This window comes from Alligator sinensis, unplaced genomic scaffold (genome assembly GCF_000455745.1).
Source record: "Alligator sinensis unplaced genomic scaffold, ASM45574v1 scaffold1216_1, whole genome shotgun sequence".
Classification (NCBI taxonomy): Eukaryota; Metazoa; Chordata; order Crocodylia; family Alligatoridae; genus Alligator; species Alligator sinensis.
This window is the reverse complement of record NW_005842018.1, coordinates 2,770,835-2,792,035: the sequence shown is the minus strand read 5'-3', so window position 1 is coordinate 2,792,035 and position 21,201 is coordinate 2,770,835. Positions and strand designations below refer to the sequence as shown.

Genomic DNA, 21,201 nt, shown 5'->3' with positions numbered 1-21,201 from the left:
CGCCGCCCCGACAGCGCCCGCGCTGCCCGCGCCGACAGGGCGACAGGGGCCGGTCCGTCCATCTGTCTGTCTGTCTGGGGGGGTCTGGGTCTGTGTGTCTGCCGGGGTGGGGGGGTCAGTGTGTCCCGGCGGGCTTGGTGAAGCGGGTCTGGGTGCGCAGCGTGGCTGGTGACGTCAGGGTTCAAAGTCCAAGGCCCTGGAGTCGCTGGTGGGTGATGGCCAGGGCCGGGGCCGGCTGGGCTGAGCCCTGACCTCCATGCAGAGCCGGGGTGCCTGGCACCTGTTGTCCCGGGGAAGGGATAAGGTGGCCGAGCTCAGCAACGTTTTTGGGCAGAGTGCCTAAAACACCTGCAGCTTGGACTCGTAGGACGCTGGCGTGCCGGGGGCAGAAGGCGGGGGACTGCGAGGGGCTCTGCTGCAGCTGGACCGGTGGCAGGGACAGACATCAGACTGACATGCGCTGGGCACCAGACGGGGTTGCCAGGCCCCACTGCAAGCACAGCTGCTCCGGCGGGGGTTATTTGACCCCAGCAGTCTTTCCTCCCCCGAGCAGGATGAGCTCACAAGGTCCCTTCTAGCGCTAAACTGTGAATCTGTGATGATTTGCTGCCAGAAGAGCACAGGCCCCTGAGGTTTCCTCTGCCCCTGGTGCTTGGGACTTCAAAACAAAGCAAAACCCTGAGCAGTGTCTTGGAGGTGCGTGGGCTGGCTGCAGCTTGGGTCCCCCTTGGTGGTGATCCCGGAGCTAAGTGCTGGGGTGATGTAGTCATGCAACACATGCAGAGTGAGAGGGATTATTGCAAGTGAGGTGATTAACTCCTCACCCTGGGCGGTTCATCTGTGTCTACCCTTCACAGCCCCCAGCCTTGGGGCAGTCACATTTGTTTAGGGCGGGAGAGACATATAGCCCAGAGGGTACAGGCCCATCTCTGTCCCCAGATGGAGAATGCAAGCAGATGACTATGTCCACTTGTGGCAGCGCAGCCCTGGCTCCTTCCCCACCCTCTGCCCTGAGGTGCACGTGCTAAGCAAAATGCCTTTGCATGCCACACTCTGGCACCCGTGCCAGGGGTTGCCTACCCCTGCTCTAGAAGGTGCTTCTGTGGGGACTGGTGTTAGGAAACATACAGCCTTATGGTCCCGGCCTCAGAAAGCTTACAGGGGACGACAGAGGGATGCAGGCAGCCGCTGCCTGCAGCGAGGTGGTACTGATCAGCATGATGGGCAGGGGTCACTGCACATCAGGGGTCTCATGTTGAGTTTCCTGTGCTCATCATAGCTGGAGAGATTTGAAATAAGGGAACAAGGTGGCTTTTCAGATATTTAATGGGAGTCCCCCTTTGGTGTACTATGTGATAAAGCATGGAAATCTATTGAGTTGGGCATGCGAGGTGAGCACAGTGAGCCGTGTGGAGGTGGGAGTCACCTTCTCCATATTCAATGGGAGAGGATAGATGGGGTGAAGACAGGTTGTGAAGCACCTTGAAAGCGAAGACAAGCCATAAGTGTTTGTCTATGGGGAAGAAGTGGAGGGGGTGAATGAAGAATAGTGAGATGGGTTAAAGAGCTGAGCTCAGGAAGTGATCTTGGCAGCAGCATTTTGGATGCGTGTCAGTGGGGGAAGATGCAGCATCGTCTCAAGGGTGAATGAGTGAAGAGTGTACATGCTAACAGCGTTCTCTGTTTTTTTCCCTTTTGTACCTTTAGTTGACCACGGTCTTGCCCGTTTAGTAGGGGCGTACCATGAGCATGGCCACAAAGCCGCCAAAATTAACCCTTTGTTTGCTGGTCAAGCGGTGATGGATATGGTACCTGAAATTCGAATGCTGTCGGAAGTTCTTCAAGGGCCTTTCAACATCACAGGTAAGTCTGTACTGCAGAGCACGTCTCCCCAGCATAATGCAGTGTCCCAAGTTAGGTCGGGTATCTTCATGGGGCACAGCGTTGTGTGGGTAGACAGGCTCCAGTGCCCAGCTCCCTTGAGTTATGTTTGAAATCTGTCAAATAAAACCATTGAATTTTCTCTTCTCTGCTGCTAAATGAGCATGAAGTAATATAGCAATCTCACCACAACAGACTGATTACGTGCTCTGTCCTGAATGGCATAGCCATGTGTTAGGTAGCTGTTCAGTGATGCGATGCCAAATGAAAAATAATTTCTCTTGACTGATTTTACACTATTTACATTCTTTTATTCTGTCTCTATGACATCTGCAAACTTAGGTTATCACGTTTCCTGAAATCACGTAAGTATTCCCTGTAACTGTTCAGATAGCTACCCAGGTTACTTAATGATAGTACAGTATTACAGCAGTGACTGCGGTATTGGAGTGGAAGTCATGAGATCTGACTTCTATTCCTAGCTCTGTCCACTAACTTAACATGGTCTTGAGCAACTCCCAGAACTTCTGCATGTCTTGTCTGTCCATCTGGGAAATTAGCATTGCACAATACAAATGAATGTCAAAGGACCTTGATCATCTCTGAGCTTCACAATGCTCGGTACAGTACAAACATGAGATGCCAAAACCCAGACCCTGCCCTGGAAGAGTTTGGAGTAATATTTCAAACACTGCAAAGGAGAATGAAAAGTACCATCTAAGTCCCAAGTATTAGGAATGGTAATTCTGAAGTTTCTTGAGACCTTGGGCTTCAAATGAAGAACAGAGGGGCAGGAAGTGAAACTGTGCTTTCAAACTATAGTTCCTAGTCAGCAGTGTCCTTTAGAGTGGCTAATCCCTATGGGCCTTCCAATCTCTTTTTGACCAGGACTTCTGAACATGGGGAAGGAAGAAGTGTCCCTAGAGGATGTGCTGGCTTACCTTGATCACATATACTGCGGGCACATTTCTATAGAGACGAGCCAGCTGCCAAGCCCAGAGGAGAGAGACTGGTTTGCTAAAAGGTTTGAGGAGCTAAAACAAGAAGCATTTACAACCGAAGAGAAAAAGCATTTGTCCAAGGTGATGTTGGAGTCCCAGGTACGCTGCACGTCTTTATGGCATTGGTACATAGCGATCTAGCCATGGACTACAATGTCCGTTGTCCAAACACCAGATCAAAAGGGGAAAAAGAAGTCTTTGGTCCAAAAAAGGTTATGATCTACATGCGTTTATTTCTGATTGCCAAGATATGGGTTTTGTCTGAAGGTTGTAGCACAGAAATGAAATAATTCTAATTGGAGACAATTGCAGAAGGCACAAGAACAGGGATTCCTCAAAGAAACTGCAAGGCTCTGCAGCTACGAGTTGAGTGTTTCAGAAAGTGTTTTTTAGCAGGGGAAAATATTTCGGGGCAGTGACAGACCAAAGGGATCTCTTCAACCAGAAGAGGGAATGGCATAGCACAGCATATTTTAAAAAAGAAACCCAGCATGCAGTGCTTTTATGTGACATTCTGCAAAACATTTGACGTTCTAGGAAAGCCAGTAGGGTAACTTGTGAATATTCTGAAAAAAGAGGAAATGCTCCAAAGTTGCTGGCCCGATGTTTTTTGTATTAGACGTGGAGGCTGCAGAAACAACTGGGCATTGCCCTCAAAGGAACTTAAGACGTATGTGATGCTGTTGCACTGCTCTGTATTTCCTTCTCAGCTTCTGCTTCTGTTTTCAGTCATTCTCTGACTCCTTGTCACCTTCTAGTCATAGTCCCTTTCAATAGGGATCAGTTTGGGAAGGAAGGAAACCTGCCTTTGTTTAGAGAGGCGAATGGGAGTGAGATCAGGGTTCTGGCAGTGTTGTCCCGAGGAGCTGCCTACACACCTAGTGCTGGCAGAGCATTTGGCAAAGTCATTCTTGCCTCATTCCCTGCGAGGGGCAGCGAAACGCTCCCTGACTGAGTGTGTGGGCTGGCTGTACTATGGGACATCAGCCAAATATTTTTCATATTGTAAATTTTTGTGGGTGGTTTTGTTTTGTTGCACTGTCTTTTGTTTTGTTCAGCGTGGATCAAGGGCACAAGAGCAGGTTACATGAAGGTGTCCCTGTCTCCAGCTGTTTGGATAGGGATTGTTAAACCTCACCCTTCTGCTTGGCGAGTCATTAGTGCTACCTGGTTTATTTAATTTAATTCATGTCTGTCCCAGTGTCAGCCTGTGGGCCACGTGAAGCCCATGAGGGGTTAATGTGCCCCCCCCAGGCATTCACTCAACTGCTACTCCTCCCCTCACCATCATTCTGGCTGCAATAGCAAGTCTCTCCAGGCTTGCCACTCCTTTCTCTGGCTGCTGCTTCCTGCCTTTGCCCCAAGGCATGAGGCAGTGGAGAGAGCTGAGGGTGGATCCAGGGCCATGCTTAATGAGGACAATGGGGAGATCGGGGTTGCAACTTGGGGAAGTAAGGATTGCACACATGTGTCCATGCAGCACAACAATATAGGGGCACCCAGTGCAGCAGAGGGATGGGGGGAGCGTCTGCATGGCATGCCTGGTACAGGCCCTACTGGTGCATGTGGCCTTTGGGGGCTAGAAAATGGACAGCTCTGATCTAGTTGACAGCTTCATTGCTTTAGTAGCTGTTGCATAGAGTTTTGTTGCTAACCCAGGGTGAAACCCTGGCTTTGCCCAACTCAGTGAGACAGTGGGAAAGCCCACAGTGACTTCACTAGGACCAGAATTCCACCCAGGATGAAGAAATAAAAGCTTGCAGGAAACACTGTTCTGTGTGCAATAGCACTGTTGTAACTGTAAGTGGACAGCTGACAGTCAGGGGCTCTGTTGTTGCTCAATCTACTCTTCTCAGTTACAGTTTTGAATCTATTTTCGATCTCTGTAGCTGTAAACATTACAGGACCTGCTAGCATTTGAAAGGTTCCCCCAAAATTTCCTTGTATACGAAAACAGCTGGAGGGCACTAATTATAAATTAATTTCTTCCACTCTGCCCCTACTGCCTTAGCAGTACTGTCTGATCACCCTAGGACCCATATAATAATATGTTGCACTTCAATAGCATTTGGGTTCTAATAATCTTTATGGGGTTTTCCAAATGGTAATGAACTTGGCTTCTAAACTTCTCTCTGAAATCTGTTAACACCACTATAGAGATGATGCAAGTTTCTGAGCCTCTGTGTCACAGCATCTCATCCCCTTGTGCCTGTGCAGTTTGGTGGCAATGTGCAATTGTCAAATTCTAATGTCTTGCACTATGAGATTAGATCCTGGTTGGTCTCTCGGATTTGTTTGCAGTCTTGCAGTCTTGGCCTGCATGGGGCGGTACAGCTTCTTTTGTTTAGGTGTATAGCCTTGGGACTAAAAAAAGGGCTCTGTCATGACTTGCAGTATGCACTTATCTGAACATAATATAAGTTAAGTACAGGAGTGTGCGGTACTATCAGCGTTCAAACTGACTAGTTCCCTCATTTTTCAAGGCTTGTAATCAGGTTCAGGGCTGCTATCAGAAGCCTTGAAAATGAGGGGAACTAGCCAATTTCTGAGCTGCTCCCTTCCTTCATTTTCAAGGCTTGTAACAGGAGCCATGAAACTGATACTTCCTGTTAATGTCAGGGTTTCTAATAGCAGGTGCTTCCCTTTCACTCTTTCTGGCACTAATTAATGGAGTAAAAAGGACTGCTGCTACATCACAGCAGACGGACAGATGCTTACACTTAAGCAGTTTATGCACTTACGTGATATTCAGGTAACTGATGTTTGTTATATTCTAAGCCAGGAGGATCAAACTCCAATATGTTGCTGGCCTGATCTGGCCCTCAGGGCTCCTCATTGCAGCTGCCAGAGCTGCTGTGTTAGTGTGGGGGTTAATGCCACAGCTGCTCACCACCCCACTGCTGACGGTTGAAAACCAGAAATTTGACAGTGGATAAGAGGGGCTGGCTGAGCTGGCACAGTGGCTCTGGGGTAAGAAGCCCTGTGGGCTGGGTCTAGGGGTAAGTCATCCGACCAGAGAAAAGCCCTGTGGGTTGGATGACCCACCTCCACAGGCCAAAATGTGACAACCTGGATGCAAACAATAGGCAGCAAATTGAGACTGGCTTTCTGTTGCACATATCTGGTATGCGTGGGCCTCGAGTACACTGCAGCATTGTGGGGAAGGTGTTGAGGTGAGCTGGGGTGTGCTTAGTTTGTCTCTTCTGCATGGAACTGTGTTGCTGTGGCTTTTATTTGTTAGGAAGTATTTAAAACAATATTGCAATCTAGTAATTGGCTTTTCCTTCTAACAGGAATTTGACCACTTCTTGGCCACCAAGTTTGCCACGGTGAAGCGATATGGGGGTGAAGGAGCAGAGAGTATGATGGGCTTTTTCCATGAGTTGTTCAAGATGTGTGCATATAGTGGGGTGACGGACGTAGTTCTTGGCATGCCCCATCGCGGAAGGCTTAATCTCCTCGCTGGGCTGCTTCAGTTTCCACCAGAGGTAAGGGATGGGTACTTTCACTGGCAGCAACTTTCTGTTTACTAAGAAAATAATTAAATGTGTGTCTGTCTCCTTGCCAGCCCTTGAGTACAAAGTGATAACCTGATTGCCTGCTAGAGTGCCTGTTTCTTCCTAATGTTAGCTCTGCAGATCTCCCCACGAAAATGCTCTGCCAAGTGTACCAAAAGGACTCTAAGGCTATGGTTGTAGCAGTTCTCCCAGAATACCTGCAGAGTGAATCAAAACTTCTCTAGATTTGAAACCTAAGTACCAAGCCTGTTTCTGATCCACTGTATAACTATGCTTGTTTCTGTGCAGCTTATGTTTCGCAAGATGCGTGGGTTGAGCGAGTTCCCAGAGAATTCACCTGCGATTGGAGATGTCCTTTCCCACCTGACATCCTCTGTTGATCTAGACTTTGGATCGCACCGTCCTGTGCATGTCACCTTGCTGCCTAACCCCTCCCATCTAGAAGCCATTAACCCAGTGGCTGTTGGAAAGACACGGGGAAGGCAACAGTCAGTGCTAGACGGAGATTACTCTCCAGACAGCTCTGCCCAGCCTGGAGACAAAGTCATCTGCCTGCAGGTACTTGACTCATGATTTGTTATTGAGTACTACAGCATGCTTCTGAACTGGGGTAGGAAAGATAGTTCTTGGCCAAAAGAAAGCACAGCAGGGTGGCACCTGCTGGTTCAGAGACTAACTGGTTCAGAGGCATGGACTTTCATAGGTAACAACATACTGCCTCATTCTCTTAGCATAAAGAGTTTAAAATAGGAAGAAATGTAAAGTGCTTGGTTAATTCTTGATTGGAAAAAAGAAAGCTGTGTAGGTGGCCTAATGCAGCTGAAAAGAGCTCTTCCCCCACCCCACCCTACCCCCCCCTTTCTTTTTTTTTAAGATTTCCAAGCAATTGATTCATCTTGATTGCTTCAGCTAGCCATTTTTGTGCTGGAAGAATGCTTTGCTTTTAGAGTTGCATTCCTCTTTCCATGCACCCTTCCCCCCAGCCACCTTTGTAGGTTAAACTACCGCTGTCATCCACTGTTTTTAAGTAGAGTGGATTAAGTCTCACTGGTAAACCTGAAATGGAGCCAGGCAGGCACCTTCAACTTCACAATGCCTGAAAACCCATTAGTATTAAAAATGAACAACAGACCTTTATAAAGTACAGTAATCTTAATGGATGTTGTTCTCCTGGTGCTGTGCTCTCCAGACAAATCTTTTTGCTTACCTCAGATATTATAAAACAGACTTTTATAGTTAATAGAGATTTTTTTTCTCTGGTACATTGAGAAGCTCAAAAAGACTCGGTCTCTCTGATTTTTAGGGGAAAAAAAGAGAATAAAGGGGCTAGAGTAGGATTACTTTCCTGCCAAGAATAATAAGCATGGAAAAAGTTACTGGGGAAAGTAACTGTAGGCTGCAATAAAGACATGTGTATATGCTTCTGGAAGGTGACTCCTAGACCACTAGAAAAATCAGAAAGGAGAAATTAGGCTGATGCAAAAAGGACAGGTGTCTTGGGGCTGGAGGGCCTCATTTGTGTTTCTAGCTGTTCTGTAAAACAAGACAGGTTTTTGCACTTTGTTGGATTTTGTGCTGACACTAGAGACTGGAGGCCGACTTCCTTTGTTTTTAGTGCTTGTACTGTATTTTGTTCATTTGGTGAAACAGCCCTCATCTCCCTAAGCATTCCCGTGCAATATTTCATGGTGGGGTTTGCTTCCCAGCTGCAGTCTCTCTTCTCTGGCACATTCTGTCAAATGTGGTGCATTCCTCTGGCTCCTTGAATGCACTTCCCCACTGGAGCTTTAGATGAAAGGAAAAAGAGCATTCGTCTGTCTGGCCTTTTTGCAAGGCTTCTTATGTATGGTGGTAGTGGGGAGGGAAATAAGGAAAAATGTTAACATGTTACAGACTCGCCTGTTAAAATATTTCCATCTTGCAAAACAAAAGTGCTTTGGAAGCAATCACTCAGTCCCTTTTGGGCAGGAGCTGTTGTTTGGTGTTTGTAGTTTACCATCTTTTTTGCTTCCTGTTAAACTAGTACTGGTCTCAGCTCTTCTACCCACATCTGTTAACATAAACCAGCTCCCCTATGAGCTATGGGGATTAGAAAATATTATTTACTACATTATTTGTGATCGTGTGTTTAACTTGGCTCTGGGTGAAACACTAGAAGGAAGGGCAGTGTGGTACCATGGTAGCTATTAATCTGGAGAGGCATTCTGCCAAGGCAGAATAAGAACATGGAGGTATAAAGCTCCTCTTCTTTCACAGTTTTGGCTTCAGAGCCTTGCTTAGGGCTCTTGCCACATCTCTCCTGCAAGTTGCTCTTTCCAGAGAGATGGTTGTAGAAAGCAAGTTCGCAAGGCCAGTTTGCTGTAGTATTCTTTGTCTCAGTCATTGGCTTAGTACAGAATTGCTGAGCTGGGGCTCAGCAGCTAGCCCTTCCTCACTCTGCAGAGTTCAGTGCTGGTTATTGAGAGTGAAAGACTAGTAGTACAGCCAAGGTGACTGGGAGATGAGCAGTGGACTCAGCTCTCCAAGGTCTTCAGATCTTCCCTCCCAAAACTTTCAGGCAGGTTTCTATATCTCAAGACTGTAAAATGATCCATTTGAAAATTCAACATCTTAAAGGATGCTCGGTACTTTTTCTGATAGCTGTTAATTTTTTTACCTTTCTGTAATTCTTTACTTCCTTCCTGAATACAAGTTAGAATCAGAAGAGCCTGGTTATTTGTAGTCTATACACATAGTATCCTGAATTGTATTTCCTCCAATATAATACAGACCATTTGTTGTAACTAAGACATGCTTAATGATGAAGTGGATCCCCACTAAGACAATGCATAACAGTTCTTGAATGCGTAACAGTCCAAACTGTCAGACATTGTTAACATGGTTATTGCTAAACTGTGATTCCACAACCCAAAAAAGTGATGGAATCTCTGTCCTTGGAAGTTTTTTAAGAGCAGGTTATGCAAACTCCTTGGTTGGGATGGCTTAGTTATGGATGACCCTGCCTTGAGTATGAAGGTTAGACTAGACAGTCTCCTGAGGCCCCCTCCAGCCCTGCTTTCTTATGACTCAAGAACAGACACTGGCACTCGGTGCATGGACAGGGCACAAAACATCTGGCAGGGGCGTCCATAGGAAACAAGAACTGTCTGAGGTAGGTCACATTTCTGGTCTAAAATGTGAATTTCTGTGTTCCGGAGCTATGCAGGGTTTCTAGCTACGGCTACCAATCTTCAGTCTTGCATGTTGCTGGAAGTGCCTCAGATGTTACAAGACCCAAGACAACTCGCCTCTCTCTTTCTAAATTTGTTAGACCTTTAAAAGAATTTTTTTTTTCTGTAACTTCTAGCCAAACACAAAGGAATTGATCTTTAGTTTAGCCTTTCCTCAGAAGCAGCTTTTCCCCAATTTCAACATGCATCAAGTGTGTGGGGGGGTTTCTGGTCATGAAGATGGTTGGGTCTTTTGGGGATGGGGGCGGTTTTTCAAAACTAGACCAATGCCCTTCTTTTTCCTCCAACGTCTCAGCACAGCTGCATCTTGAGTAGGGGAGAGAAGTTTGGAAATTCTCTCCAAAGTCACAAGGGCTTGAGAATGACAAAGCTCCAGCTTCTGGAGTAATTTTGAAATGGATATTAATTAGCAAGAAGAAGGAAGGAAGGAAGGGATTCCTCCATCTCTCTCTTTTCCCCCCTGTTGTTCTCTGATGAGACCTCTCTGATCTCCCTGGCCACAGTACACTGAAAGGTTGGACTTCTGAGGACTCGGAAGCAGGGTGGGTGCGTGCATATATGACTCGCAGCACATTGACCATCTGTCTTTACTCATGGACTGAAACTCATTAATTTCTCATTTCTTTCTCAGCCTTCAGTAATTTCTGGAGGAGGTGAAATTAAGACATAGGCTATTATGGAAGATGGAGCTGATAATTAAACAGTAGTGTCACCCTGAGCAGGTATTACCTGGAAAGTAAGGACTGGCCAGAGCAATTGAGAGCCAGACCAGGAGGAAAAACGCCTGAACTCGCCACAAGAAAAATACTGTGACTTTTAAAGTTGCTGTTGGTATTGTTATCTCGAGGACTGATGGTCCTTCTGTGGGCATTGTGGATATTCTGCGGGTGTGAGGACAATCTGTTAGTCATCTGTGCTCTGGACCCATGTGCCTGAACAGAAGAGCACTTGTAGTTTGGTTGACAAAAGTGCCAAGCACTGGTTGAAGGGCTAATTGGAGCAATTTTAAAATCTCATACAACAACTGACCTATTTCTCTCCTTAATCTCAACTGTAATGCAGAGGCTGCTGGAAAAAAATGCATGCTATTGATTGATGCTACTTATAAATGAAAGTCTGCTCTTCCAGAAGCTGTCTGTTTCGGAAAACATACCCTTTTAGTTAGGCCTAACCCATCTAGGTTTGTCTTTTGGAGCATGAGAGACCTAGAACAGGTCTCTCTTGTTTTTTCAACTTCCCCTGAAACCTTTCCTGGAGACTCAGGAAACGTGTTAAAGGTGCAAACCCTCTGCTGTTAGACCACACTAGGTGGCACCAAGGACCAGGTGGTGTTTTAACAGCAAAATCAAAAAGTCTGGGGGATAGTCTCTTATTACTTTCACAGCTACCCTTGCACCTCTCTTGCAGTCTTTCAGGCTAACCATTGTACTCCTCTATTGAATGTTTTATAACTTTCAGAAACAGAGTACAAATCTACCACCCAGTAAGAGAAGCTTGTTTGCTCAGTGAAGTCGCCCTGTCCCAAGAAAGAGGTGTTGCTTTTTTGCATTTGTTCACCTGCTCCACTGATTAATGGGCCTTTTACTGTGGCAGTAATTAAGCAACTCATTGCTTTTTGTGGGAGCCCCTTGTAAAATTAGCAGCATCTGCTCACAGCATAGGCATTGGTCCAACCTCTACTTGAAGATTACTAAGCAACTGATTTTTGTGCTGGTCTGCTGACTTACTGTTTAGAATAAATTTAACATATTGTTTTTCTTTCTGTTTTCCGCTCCCATTTTAGTAGAATGAGCTGTCATTGCTGGAAGAGAGGCTAACTAGCTACTGCAGAGGATTTAAATAGAAAAGGGATTTGTGACTCAGGTTCTTTGATATCAAATGTCCTACATAGCCTCCTCAATTGGCTGATTCCTTGTAGAAGATTTGTGTCTGGATGATGGATGACACTGGGAATGATACCAGAGCATTGTCTAACAATGTTATTCAGATGCTTTAGGTTACAGCTATATAGCACAAGGCAGCATCATGCAGAGAGACCCTGAGCTAGTTCTGCAACAGCTTGCTCCAGAACAGGGCTCAGTCTAGCCATGTTCACATAGCATTCTACTTTTGGGTTAATAAGCTCTATTTTTCATGTATGCTTTGTGCCACACTTCATTTTTAGGGCAGAGAGTCAGTGTACCATATGGGGACTGGCTTATAATAATGCTCATTGATCACTACTGTGGTTGCTAACCATGACTCCTTTACTGCACCTACTATATTTGAGATCATGCTGCGTGCAATGGTCAGTCTATTTTAAGAGATGAGTCTGCTCTGAGCAGATGGTGGACCAGCCAACATATATTTAAATGCTGCTGGCTATGTACCTTTGGAGTTAAGACTGCAAGATTTCTCAAAGCATGAAAACAGTAACCAGTAGGGGAGCTGGAATCTGGGTGTACATGTAGAGCTGTATATGTTCCCCCTTTTCATTTTAAAGGAATATGAGTAATGGGTTACGTCTCATTTTTGACACCTCTGTTTCAGTGATAGTAATGAGACCTTTCTGTCTCCTTGCATAATTTAGGTTCACGGTGATGGTGCTTTCTCTGGTCAAGGGATTGTTCCTGAAACGTTGACGCTCTCTAATCTCCCACATTTCAGAGTTGGTGGAAGCATCCATCTGATTGTTAACAACCAGCTGGGATATACCACTCCTCCAGAACGAGGGAGATCATCACTGTACTGTAGCGACATTGGTATGTGTAACATGTGCATGAGGCAAGCTGTTTTGTAGCCTATGCAAAAATAACTATAAACTCTATATGTTCTTCTTTGGGGTCTGGACAGTTAATGTTCACACATGCTGTGGAATCACCTCTGTTTGGGATGAGTTAGGCAAAATGTGTGCATTTTGAGAATGCAGTAGAACATGCTTAGCAAATTTGTGGATGATACTAAGTTGGTTGGAGTTGCAGACACTCTGGAGGACAGGATTAGGATCCAGAATCATCTGGATAAACTGGAAAAATGCTTGGCAATCAATAAGATGAAATTCAACAGGGTCAAGTGCAGAATCCTGCACTTGGGATGGAATAATTTCATGCACAAATACAGATTGGGAATGACTGACTAGGCTGTAGTACTGCAGAATAAAGTGGGTACAGTGGGCCAGAAGTAGAATATGAGCCAACAGTGTGCTCTTGTTTGCAAAAAAACTGAACAGCATACTGCGATGTAGCAACAGGAGTGTCACTTGCAAATCAGGTGAAGTGATTTTTCCGTTCTGTTTGGTGGAAATACTGAACACACTTTGCAGTACTGTGTCCAGTTCTGAAGGATGTGAACAGACTGGAAAGTGTCCAGCACAGCACAACAAAAATGATTACAGCAGCAACATAGGAACACAGCTGGGTGCCTGGGGCACAGGGACAGTGGCAACTTTGGTTGACTCTGTGATCACAGTTGTCATTGCTCAGCCGCCTGCAGCAGCCACTTTTGTTTTTTTGGGCCCCAAAGGTGCTTGGCCTGCCCTGGTTATACTGCTGGATTGTGGTCTGGGATGTAACATTTATGGGGAAAGTGAAAGAACTAGAATTATTTAGTGTGGAGAAGAGAACTGAGGGCACTGAGGTCAGATTTGATAACAGTCTTTAAATACCTAAAGGGTAATTACGGAGAGGATAGGCTAATGTGGCCATAGGGTACATGACTAGGAGCAATGACCTCAAGCTTCAGCAGAGGAAATGTATGTTGGAGATCAGGAGAAACTATCCTAACTTTCTGACTATCAGGGTGGTCAAGCATTGGAACAGGCTACCTAGAGAAATTGTGAAATCTCCATCCTTGGAAGTTTTCAAGAGCAGGTTGGATAGACACTTGGCTGGGCTGGTTTAGTTCTGGATGATTTTGCCTTGAGCAAGGGCCTGGACATGATGAGCTTATGAGGTTCCTTCTAGCCCTTTTCCTATGAGGTTAAAAAGCAAAAAGCAAATGCAAAGAATTTTTCACTCACTCAAAAATGTAATAAAAAAGTACTATTTTTACAGAATGCCATAGAACGCGTATTATATTCTATGGCATTCTGTAAAAATATATTACTATGAAGTTTTCATCAGTAGTAAAGATTTCTTTTTATTATAATCAACACGCATTTAAAATCTGTCTTGTGATTTAGTATACTAAGTGCTCTTTTTTTAATTTACTGAATATCAGTGTCCAGTATGGCTCTTTCAGGCTTTCTGTTAGCGAAGTCCTACTGTATCATTGGCGACGCATAGGTGGTGCACATGGATGCATGTACACCTCCTGAGCATGGCAGTGCACCCCCTATGAAAAGGGTGCTCACCACTTGCTGCCACCCCCCACCACCGACAGTGCTGGCGGCATCTGCATGAGCTCCCCGTTTACCGCTGTTGTGCTGCCGCCAGCACCACCATGCCCCCCCAGCCGTCTTTCATGTACTGTATCACTTCACTATACCTCTGCTATGATCATAGTATAGCTGGTGGACTTGTACATGAGATTCATTCCTATGTATGTCTGTAATCATATCCCCCCCAGAACTAAACAAATGTAGGTGTGTGTCTTGGCCATTTTATATTAAGTGTTTCTGTTTTACTGCTTCATCAAATCAGATGTTGGTGGATACAGGAACACTGATGGAAAAGTAAGCTGTTCTATTTCTCTGCATTGCTTTTGTAGCTCATATCCCTAGATTTCCTTTGTTACTGAGGTTACCCACCTGGGTTAAGAGAAAGTGGTCAGATCAGAAAACAAGGCTCACTTTCCTATGATTGCAAAGGATGAAGAGGGTTGGATGTTGTCCTGAGTGTGACTTATCCTCCTATATTTTGACTCCTGGTGCAGGTAAGATAATTGGGTGTGCAATTATCCACGTGAATGCGGATGATCCTGAAGAAGTCATCCGAGCCACACGCCTAGCTGTCGAATACCAGCGCAACTTCCGACGGGATGTGGTTGTTGACTTGCTGTGTTACAGACAGTGGGGTCACAATGAACTCGACGAGCCGTTCTTCACAAATCCCGGCATGTACAAAATCATTAGGTAGGGTTGATACTTCTAACATGAAGAACAGGACCAAAGTGGAACTTGTGTCTGCACAAGCCCCACATAACGCTCTTCTTCACTTTCATATTATAACAGAACCCTCTGGCTGAAATGTAATCTGAGCCCGTGATCTATCTCACTCTGTCTTGCTGTTCACAGCAGAAGTGTCAATAGACACATAGAAGTGTCACTAGACATGCTGGTAGACATTGCCGTGCTGTCTTCAGCAAACTGTCAAGAGAACCTGCATCCTAAAGAGAAACTAGGTGTTACCAGGGAAGGCATTCCTAGTTCGTTAGTTGATGCCCCTTTGAAGAACAAGCTCACATGTTACTTGTATTTTGAACCCATACATAGTGGGTCTTTACCTGTGAGGAAAGGGCAAATCAGCCTCTGGGTTCAGGGTATGAACTCCTGGGTAGGAAGGGTTTTGGTGGAGTTGCACATAGAAGGCCTGCTCAAGATGGCTGTCTGCTTAGCTAGATCCTTAACTTTTGTATGAGTGTTAATACTAATCCCAATTTTAGCTGCAAAAGCAGCATTTCATCCATGGATTGTCAGAGTTGATATGGAGGGTACAGTGAAATGCGTATAGAGCTCATTAGAAGCTCACTGCGAGCTCATTATTTTTAGAAGATGAGCCTAATAGTATCAGGACTCACCTGACTGTGAGCCTTTATTTTTGCCCAATAATTGCCCATTAAAGAAACCTTTCCAGTACAGTGACAGTATATCAAGTTGTGTCCTGGAGAATTTCTGCCAGACTTGGAATGACAGAAATAGAGACTCCATCAGACAGTGTGTATAATTCTGCCTCATACTGACAGGGTTATGTTTCCTCATTACTTTTAACTGTGGGATTTTATTTATTTATTTATTTATTTATTCCCTGACAGATCTCGTAAGAGCATCCCAGATACATATGCAGAGCAGCTAGTAACTGGTGGACTCATGACTGAGGACGAAGTATCAGAGATAAAGACATCATACTACTCCAAACTGAACAACCATCTTGCCAACATGACGTTGTATACTCCTCCTCCCACTAACCTGCAGGCGCACTGGAGTGGCATGGTGGAACCCACGGCTAGGATCACCACGTGGGACACGGGTGTGCCTGTGTCGCTCCTCCAGTTCATTGGAATCAAGTCCGTGGAGGTTCCTGAAGAGCTCCAAATGCACAGCCACCTTCTGAAGACATATGTGCAGGTCTGTAGGATTTACTGATGCTCTGAGTTAATCCCGTTACTCAGGCAGGAGGCCTGTTATAGAAATGTAACACAGAAAGCGATGATGGTTTAAAAAAAAAAAAAAAAAAAAAAGAGCATAATCCTCTTGAGACAAAATAATTCTCTATTGTTGCGGCTGGGATCTGATTGCTATTTTTACTTTTTTATTATTATTTTACTGAAGCCAAAAACATCAACTTGAGTATGGAAACATTAACTCAAGTGAACATCAAAACAGGCGTGGAAACAACTTTCAGTGAAGCATTAGACTGTCAAGATGCTCAGGAAAGCTAGATTGTGTTTTATCAATCTGAAAGAGGTGTGCATTTGATTCTAATGACAACAAGACCAAGGAAACAATATCTTTTGATTATATTTTGCCCAGTTTGTTGTGTTTGTGTATATGCAATAGATGATTTTGCAAATCAATGCAGATTCCAATAAAGGTTATATTGTTTTTGCTTCAATCTTAAAATGAATAATATATCCCTAGGCCCCTAGCATATTATTATAAAGGTTCTAGTTAATTTCTACCTGGAATAAAATGTGTATTATATTACATATGATGATGTACTATACCATCTGCACCCCTCTTTTCAAATTCCTAGCTCTGCCCATGGATGCAGCCTATGGTCTCTCCATCTACAGAACACTTAAATTCTGGCATCTTTCACCAGCACTAACTAGGTGGAGCAAAAGAATAAGATGTTAAAAGCAGAGCTCCTACTCTAAATAGTTCAAGATCCAAGGTTTTCACACCCTGTAATTGGATTCATGAGTCATTGTTCATCTGAATGAACAGAAGTCCCCTTCACATGCAGAGAGCTGTTTACAGGCTAAGTGCTTATGGTGAATAATGACTTAGAGTAGTCGTGTTGCTCTATGTGGGGGGTTTTTCTAGCCACACAGATTGATCAGTGGCATCTGATGTGCAGACAGAAGTGATAATCCATTATTTTTACTTCTCGTTAATGGACAGGCAAGAAAACAGAAAGTGGAGGAGGGAACAAAATTGGACTGGGCTACGGCTGAAGCATTAGCTTTTGGAGCCCTGCTCAGCCAAGGTAAGAAACAACCAGACAGCAGAGAATAGAAAACATTGTTGCCATATGAGTTTTGTGCACATCTTATCATCAGTTGCAAGAATTATTACCAGCTATAAAACCTGACATTTCAGCTGCTTTATTACTTAAAAATGCAGTTATGAGTCATGACTCTCTTGGGTCACCTTTGCTTATAAATTAGTCCCTAAAGTGACCCAAAGGATTAAGGCTTTAATTCAGGAAAATAAAACAACTTAAGGTTTGAAGCTAAGCACATGAACAGTCGTACTGATTGATTCCAAGGGAACAACCCATATGCTTATTCTGGAAAAAAAAATACTCCTATGGTTGACTAATAGATTTTTCTCCACTCTGACCTGGTCTTCAGTTTGCATTACACTTGTATTTTGTGGTTTGTTTCTGATGTCTTGGTTGCTTATTACTAGTATCACAAAATAACTAAGCAGTTGCCAGAAGTGGAAGTCTTTGCTCAAAAGGGTCCAGTGCTAGGATGGAAGGGTGATAGCTTGCGTTCAGTTGGCTCTCTTGTCTTCATTAGCTTCAGTGTGTTAGTAATAGCAGTGACCATTTTGGTGCCTGCTCCAAAGAACTTGGGTTCCAGCATAGATACAAGACAAAAGTAGTTCACACAAATCAGTCTGGCTACATATTTATACAAAAGCTGTTACCCATCACAGCAGCATTAGAGTGTACAATCTAAACCAGGGGCAATATTGAAAGTCTTCATGGGTGAAGTGTGTTTGAAGGAGGGGAACAAGGTCAGGTCTGTGAGAGCTAATAGTGTTGGAGCAAGTGTACAAAGTGAAGTGGGGGAATACAAAAACGAGCGGTAGAAAGGATCCTGGAGGAGCAGTTGGGACCAAGGCATGGGAAGTGTTGGGAGGATGTTGGCTGAAGAGTGCAAATATGGGTAAGCAAAGTGGGGCAAATAGATCCAGGGTCTTACAATAAATTAGCTTCAATTCTATGTGGTCAGGAGAGATTTGAAGAGAGGAGCAATATTGTGGAGCGTGGGGAGCTATTGTCCCTTATGCTGTCTCCTTTTGCAGCTTGAATTATTTAACCATACTTTGTTCCTTGCTTGATAAGGGTTTAATATCCGATTAAGTGGACAGGATGTCGGCAGGGGAACGTTCAGCCAACGACATGCAATGTTGGTTTGCCAAGAGACGGACGACACTTACATCCCTCTGAACCACATGTCCCCAGACCAGAAGGGCTTCCTAGAGGTAAGCTGCACACTTGACAGAGCAGGACTTCATATGGTATTAAGAGTAGGTACTTTCTGCTTAAGAAGCAGCTTTGCTCTGCTCACTGGGGTGGTAATTGAGAAGACTAGACCAGATGTGTGTGGTCTAGGCCTAATCTTCATCTCTGTGCAGCCAGCTCCTGAGGAGCACTTTCAGGCGTGCTTCTCTTGTGCACTTGAGAGAGAGAGAGAAACAAATGGAGCACTGCTGTGGCACGTGTCCATATCCCAGGTAGAGCGGGCACCAAGAGTCCTCTTTGCCAGCTAGTACTGAGGCATCACGTGAAAGACAGGGGTGGCTGGACCTTCTCCATGCTTCATGTTGGGCAAAATGGAGACGTGACAACTTCTGGGGCACAGGCACAGCTTCAACAGATGCTGCTAACCAAAGGAATTGGATCATTCATGCATGGGGCATCTGTGTGTCAAGAGTGGGATTCACATCTTGTTTCTGGAAGAATACCCACCCAGGTTTTCAGGCTCCAAACCTTTTCCCTAATTAAAGGGTCTGGTCTTGTGTATAACAAGTGGTTGGCCACTAGAGTCAGCCTGGGGTGAAAGGAATCATGGTCTGACTTGCAGATGAGCAGCATTACACCATTACCAATGGTAATGCTGATGGGAGATAGCTATATATCTTCAGCTGTAGTGCATTATCTTTTAACTCCCATTTAAAATGGTTTAGAAGTTTTTTCTTGGTGGGAGATCAGCTGTGGATGGGTAGATGAAGTCATAAAGGGGCCATCTAAAAACATTTTCATTGATATGCTTTGATTTCAAAGAATTGCATTTGACTCCATAAAGCAGATCCTTTCTGGGTTTTTTTTGTATCCCTGTCACTGCTTCCAAACTATTTCTCTGTGTTAGGTGAGCAACAGCCCCCTGTCCGAAGAAGCAGTGCTTGGTTTTGAATATGGAATGAGTATTGAGAGTCCCAAATTATTACCAATTTGGGAGGCTCAGTTTGGCGATTTCTTCAATGGGGCCCAGATAATATTTGACACTTTCATTTCTGGAGGTGAGTGGAGAAGGGGTAGATTATTCGGAGTTATTGCCATTGGTGGGTTTACAAATATTCCTTTGAACTAAGACAGTATGCACAAGGCAAGCAGTTCTTCCCTGTCATGGGTGCAAGAAATCTACCTACGTAGAGAACCTCTCTCATCCCCCCCACAAACAAGTGTCTGTGAAAGGTCTATTCAAAATTGAAAGCAGAAAAATCACTGCAAGCAGAGCAAGGATGACTTAATCCACAACGATGTTACAATTTTAAATATTGGTCATAAAACCAAATTGAATTTGCAAGTGGAGTCAGACCTCAGTTTGCTTGACAGCAGAATTCTTTTTCAGTGGTGTGTTGGGATAATAGAATTTGCACGTAATTTGAGATGGCATTTCATTGAGGAAGTTCCCAGGAAATGGGCTTAACCTAATTATGGTGAATGGTAGGACAGGACTGCAGTGCTGGATGGTATTAGCATACATTTCACCAAGGCCAAGTGATTAAGCTGACATACTAGATATTAAAATGCTCACTTTCCTAGTAGTTTGGCACAGAAATTTGCTGTACAAGAATTCAGAAGAGGACAAACAGTGAATTACTTCCATTCAGAGAATTTTAAGTTTACGTCTACTTAATATTATTTTTTTTCTTTTTAAGAGGCTCTTGCTAGAGGCACCTACCTAATCAGGATGAGAGATTGATCAAATACAAGTGGAGTCAGGGTTTACAGTTTCAGCAACAAATTACACCAATTTCAGGTTTTTAAGTGGAGAAGAGGGAGCTGGTACAAGTGCTGGAGGCTGAATTCTCCTTAGAGCCTGATTTATATATGAAGTGTCCCCTGGAAAAACTCATGTTACTGCCAATTTGGGACACTTCAGATAATCAAATTTGTACCATGCCAAACTGTAAAATTGACCAATTAACTCCCACATTAAATCTCATGATATTAATTGCATGGTGATTTTAGTATCCTGATAGATTACTTTAAAAAAAGCCTTCTGGGAGATGATTTTCACAGTCTTAATGCAAGGTAACAAGTCCTTTTGGGGTTTTATGTCCAACTTAAATCTCTCCTTATCTTCCTTGTTTAGGTGAAGCTAAGTGGCTCCTGCAGAGTGGAATTGTCATTCTTCTTCCCCACGGCTATGATGGCGCAGGCCCTGAACACTCGTCCTGTCGATTAGAACGCTTCTTGCAGGTAGATCAATGCACCAGTCTATCTCATGTTATTGAGGCTTGTCAATGGCAAATGCTTTGGGGAGAAGCTGTCGCAGGTTGTTGCATGCATATAGCACTTGTCAGTGGAAAGGTTGGAAAGTCTAATTAGGATCCTTCAGTCAAGATAGGATCTGTGAAAAAGAAATGGTGTGTATGGGTAAGGGAGAAAGGGTGAGCTTAAGGGTTCAGGTGGAAATTTGGAGTCAGTAGTTTCATTGTAGAGTTTGACACAAGCTTAGGCAAGGCCCATAATAGATTAGTCAGTGGAGATTAAGTTGCTCTTTTACAGCTTCGTGCCTCATTTTTCCAGCGTGATCCTGGGCAGGCCAAATTCTCATGAAGATCCTAGGACTAAAAGCTTGCATAAGAAAGACACGACCTTTAATTTGTAAGGGGTGAGGTTAGTTGCATTATAAACCAAACCTATAAACAATTTATGGACTTAACTTATAGATTTCATAGATGTTACAGCTGGAAGGGACCTCACAAGATCATCAGGTCCAGCCCCCTGCCCAAAGGGCAGGAAGTCAGCTGGGGTCAGACTCCTCTTTCTCCAAACATCTCCGTGATATCTTTACAAACTATCACTGAGCGATGGTAGCATATGGGTCCAGGCTCAGATACTTTGTTTTAAAGCTTGTTTCTGCTACAGAGGGATAGGAATGGTTGCAGAGCCAGTTAAGCTTGTAATGCAAACAGGGTGCTAGCAGGATTCTGTAATACTGTAGAGCTAAAGCCACATCCCTCTTTCC

The 21,201-nt window shown here is 44.4% G+C and overlaps 1 protein-coding gene across 1 annotated transcript in view; it reads left to right on the top strand.

Moving 5' to 3' along the window:
- The first annotated feature begins 6 nt into the window (after positions 1–6).
- The window catches only part of DHTKD1 (dehydrogenase E1 and transketolase domain containing 1), a 31,841-nt gene continuing 10,646 nt past the window's right edge, over positions 7–21,201 (top strand). The window contains exons 1-12 of the mRNA XM_014519245.2: positions 7–52; positions 1,708–1,863; positions 2,770–2,981; positions 6,176–6,370; positions 6,689–6,958; positions 12,200–12,371; positions 14,482–14,680; positions 15,580–15,892; positions 16,892–16,976; positions 18,066–18,205; positions 19,093–19,243; positions 20,323–20,429. Coding sequence (XP_014374731.2) covers positions 1,800–1,863; positions 2,770–2,981; positions 6,176–6,370; positions 6,689–6,958; positions 12,200–12,371; positions 14,482–14,680; positions 15,580–15,892; positions 16,892–16,976; positions 18,066–18,205; positions 19,093–19,243; positions 20,323–20,429 — 1,908 coding nt within the window. The 5' untranslated portion in view covers positions 7–52; positions 1,708–1,799. The remainder of the gene's footprint in view (positions 53–1,707; positions 1,864–2,769; positions 2,982–6,175; positions 6,371–6,688; positions 6,959–12,199; positions 12,372–14,481; positions 14,681–15,579; positions 15,893–16,891; positions 16,977–18,065; positions 18,206–19,092; positions 19,244–20,322; positions 20,430–21,201) is intronic.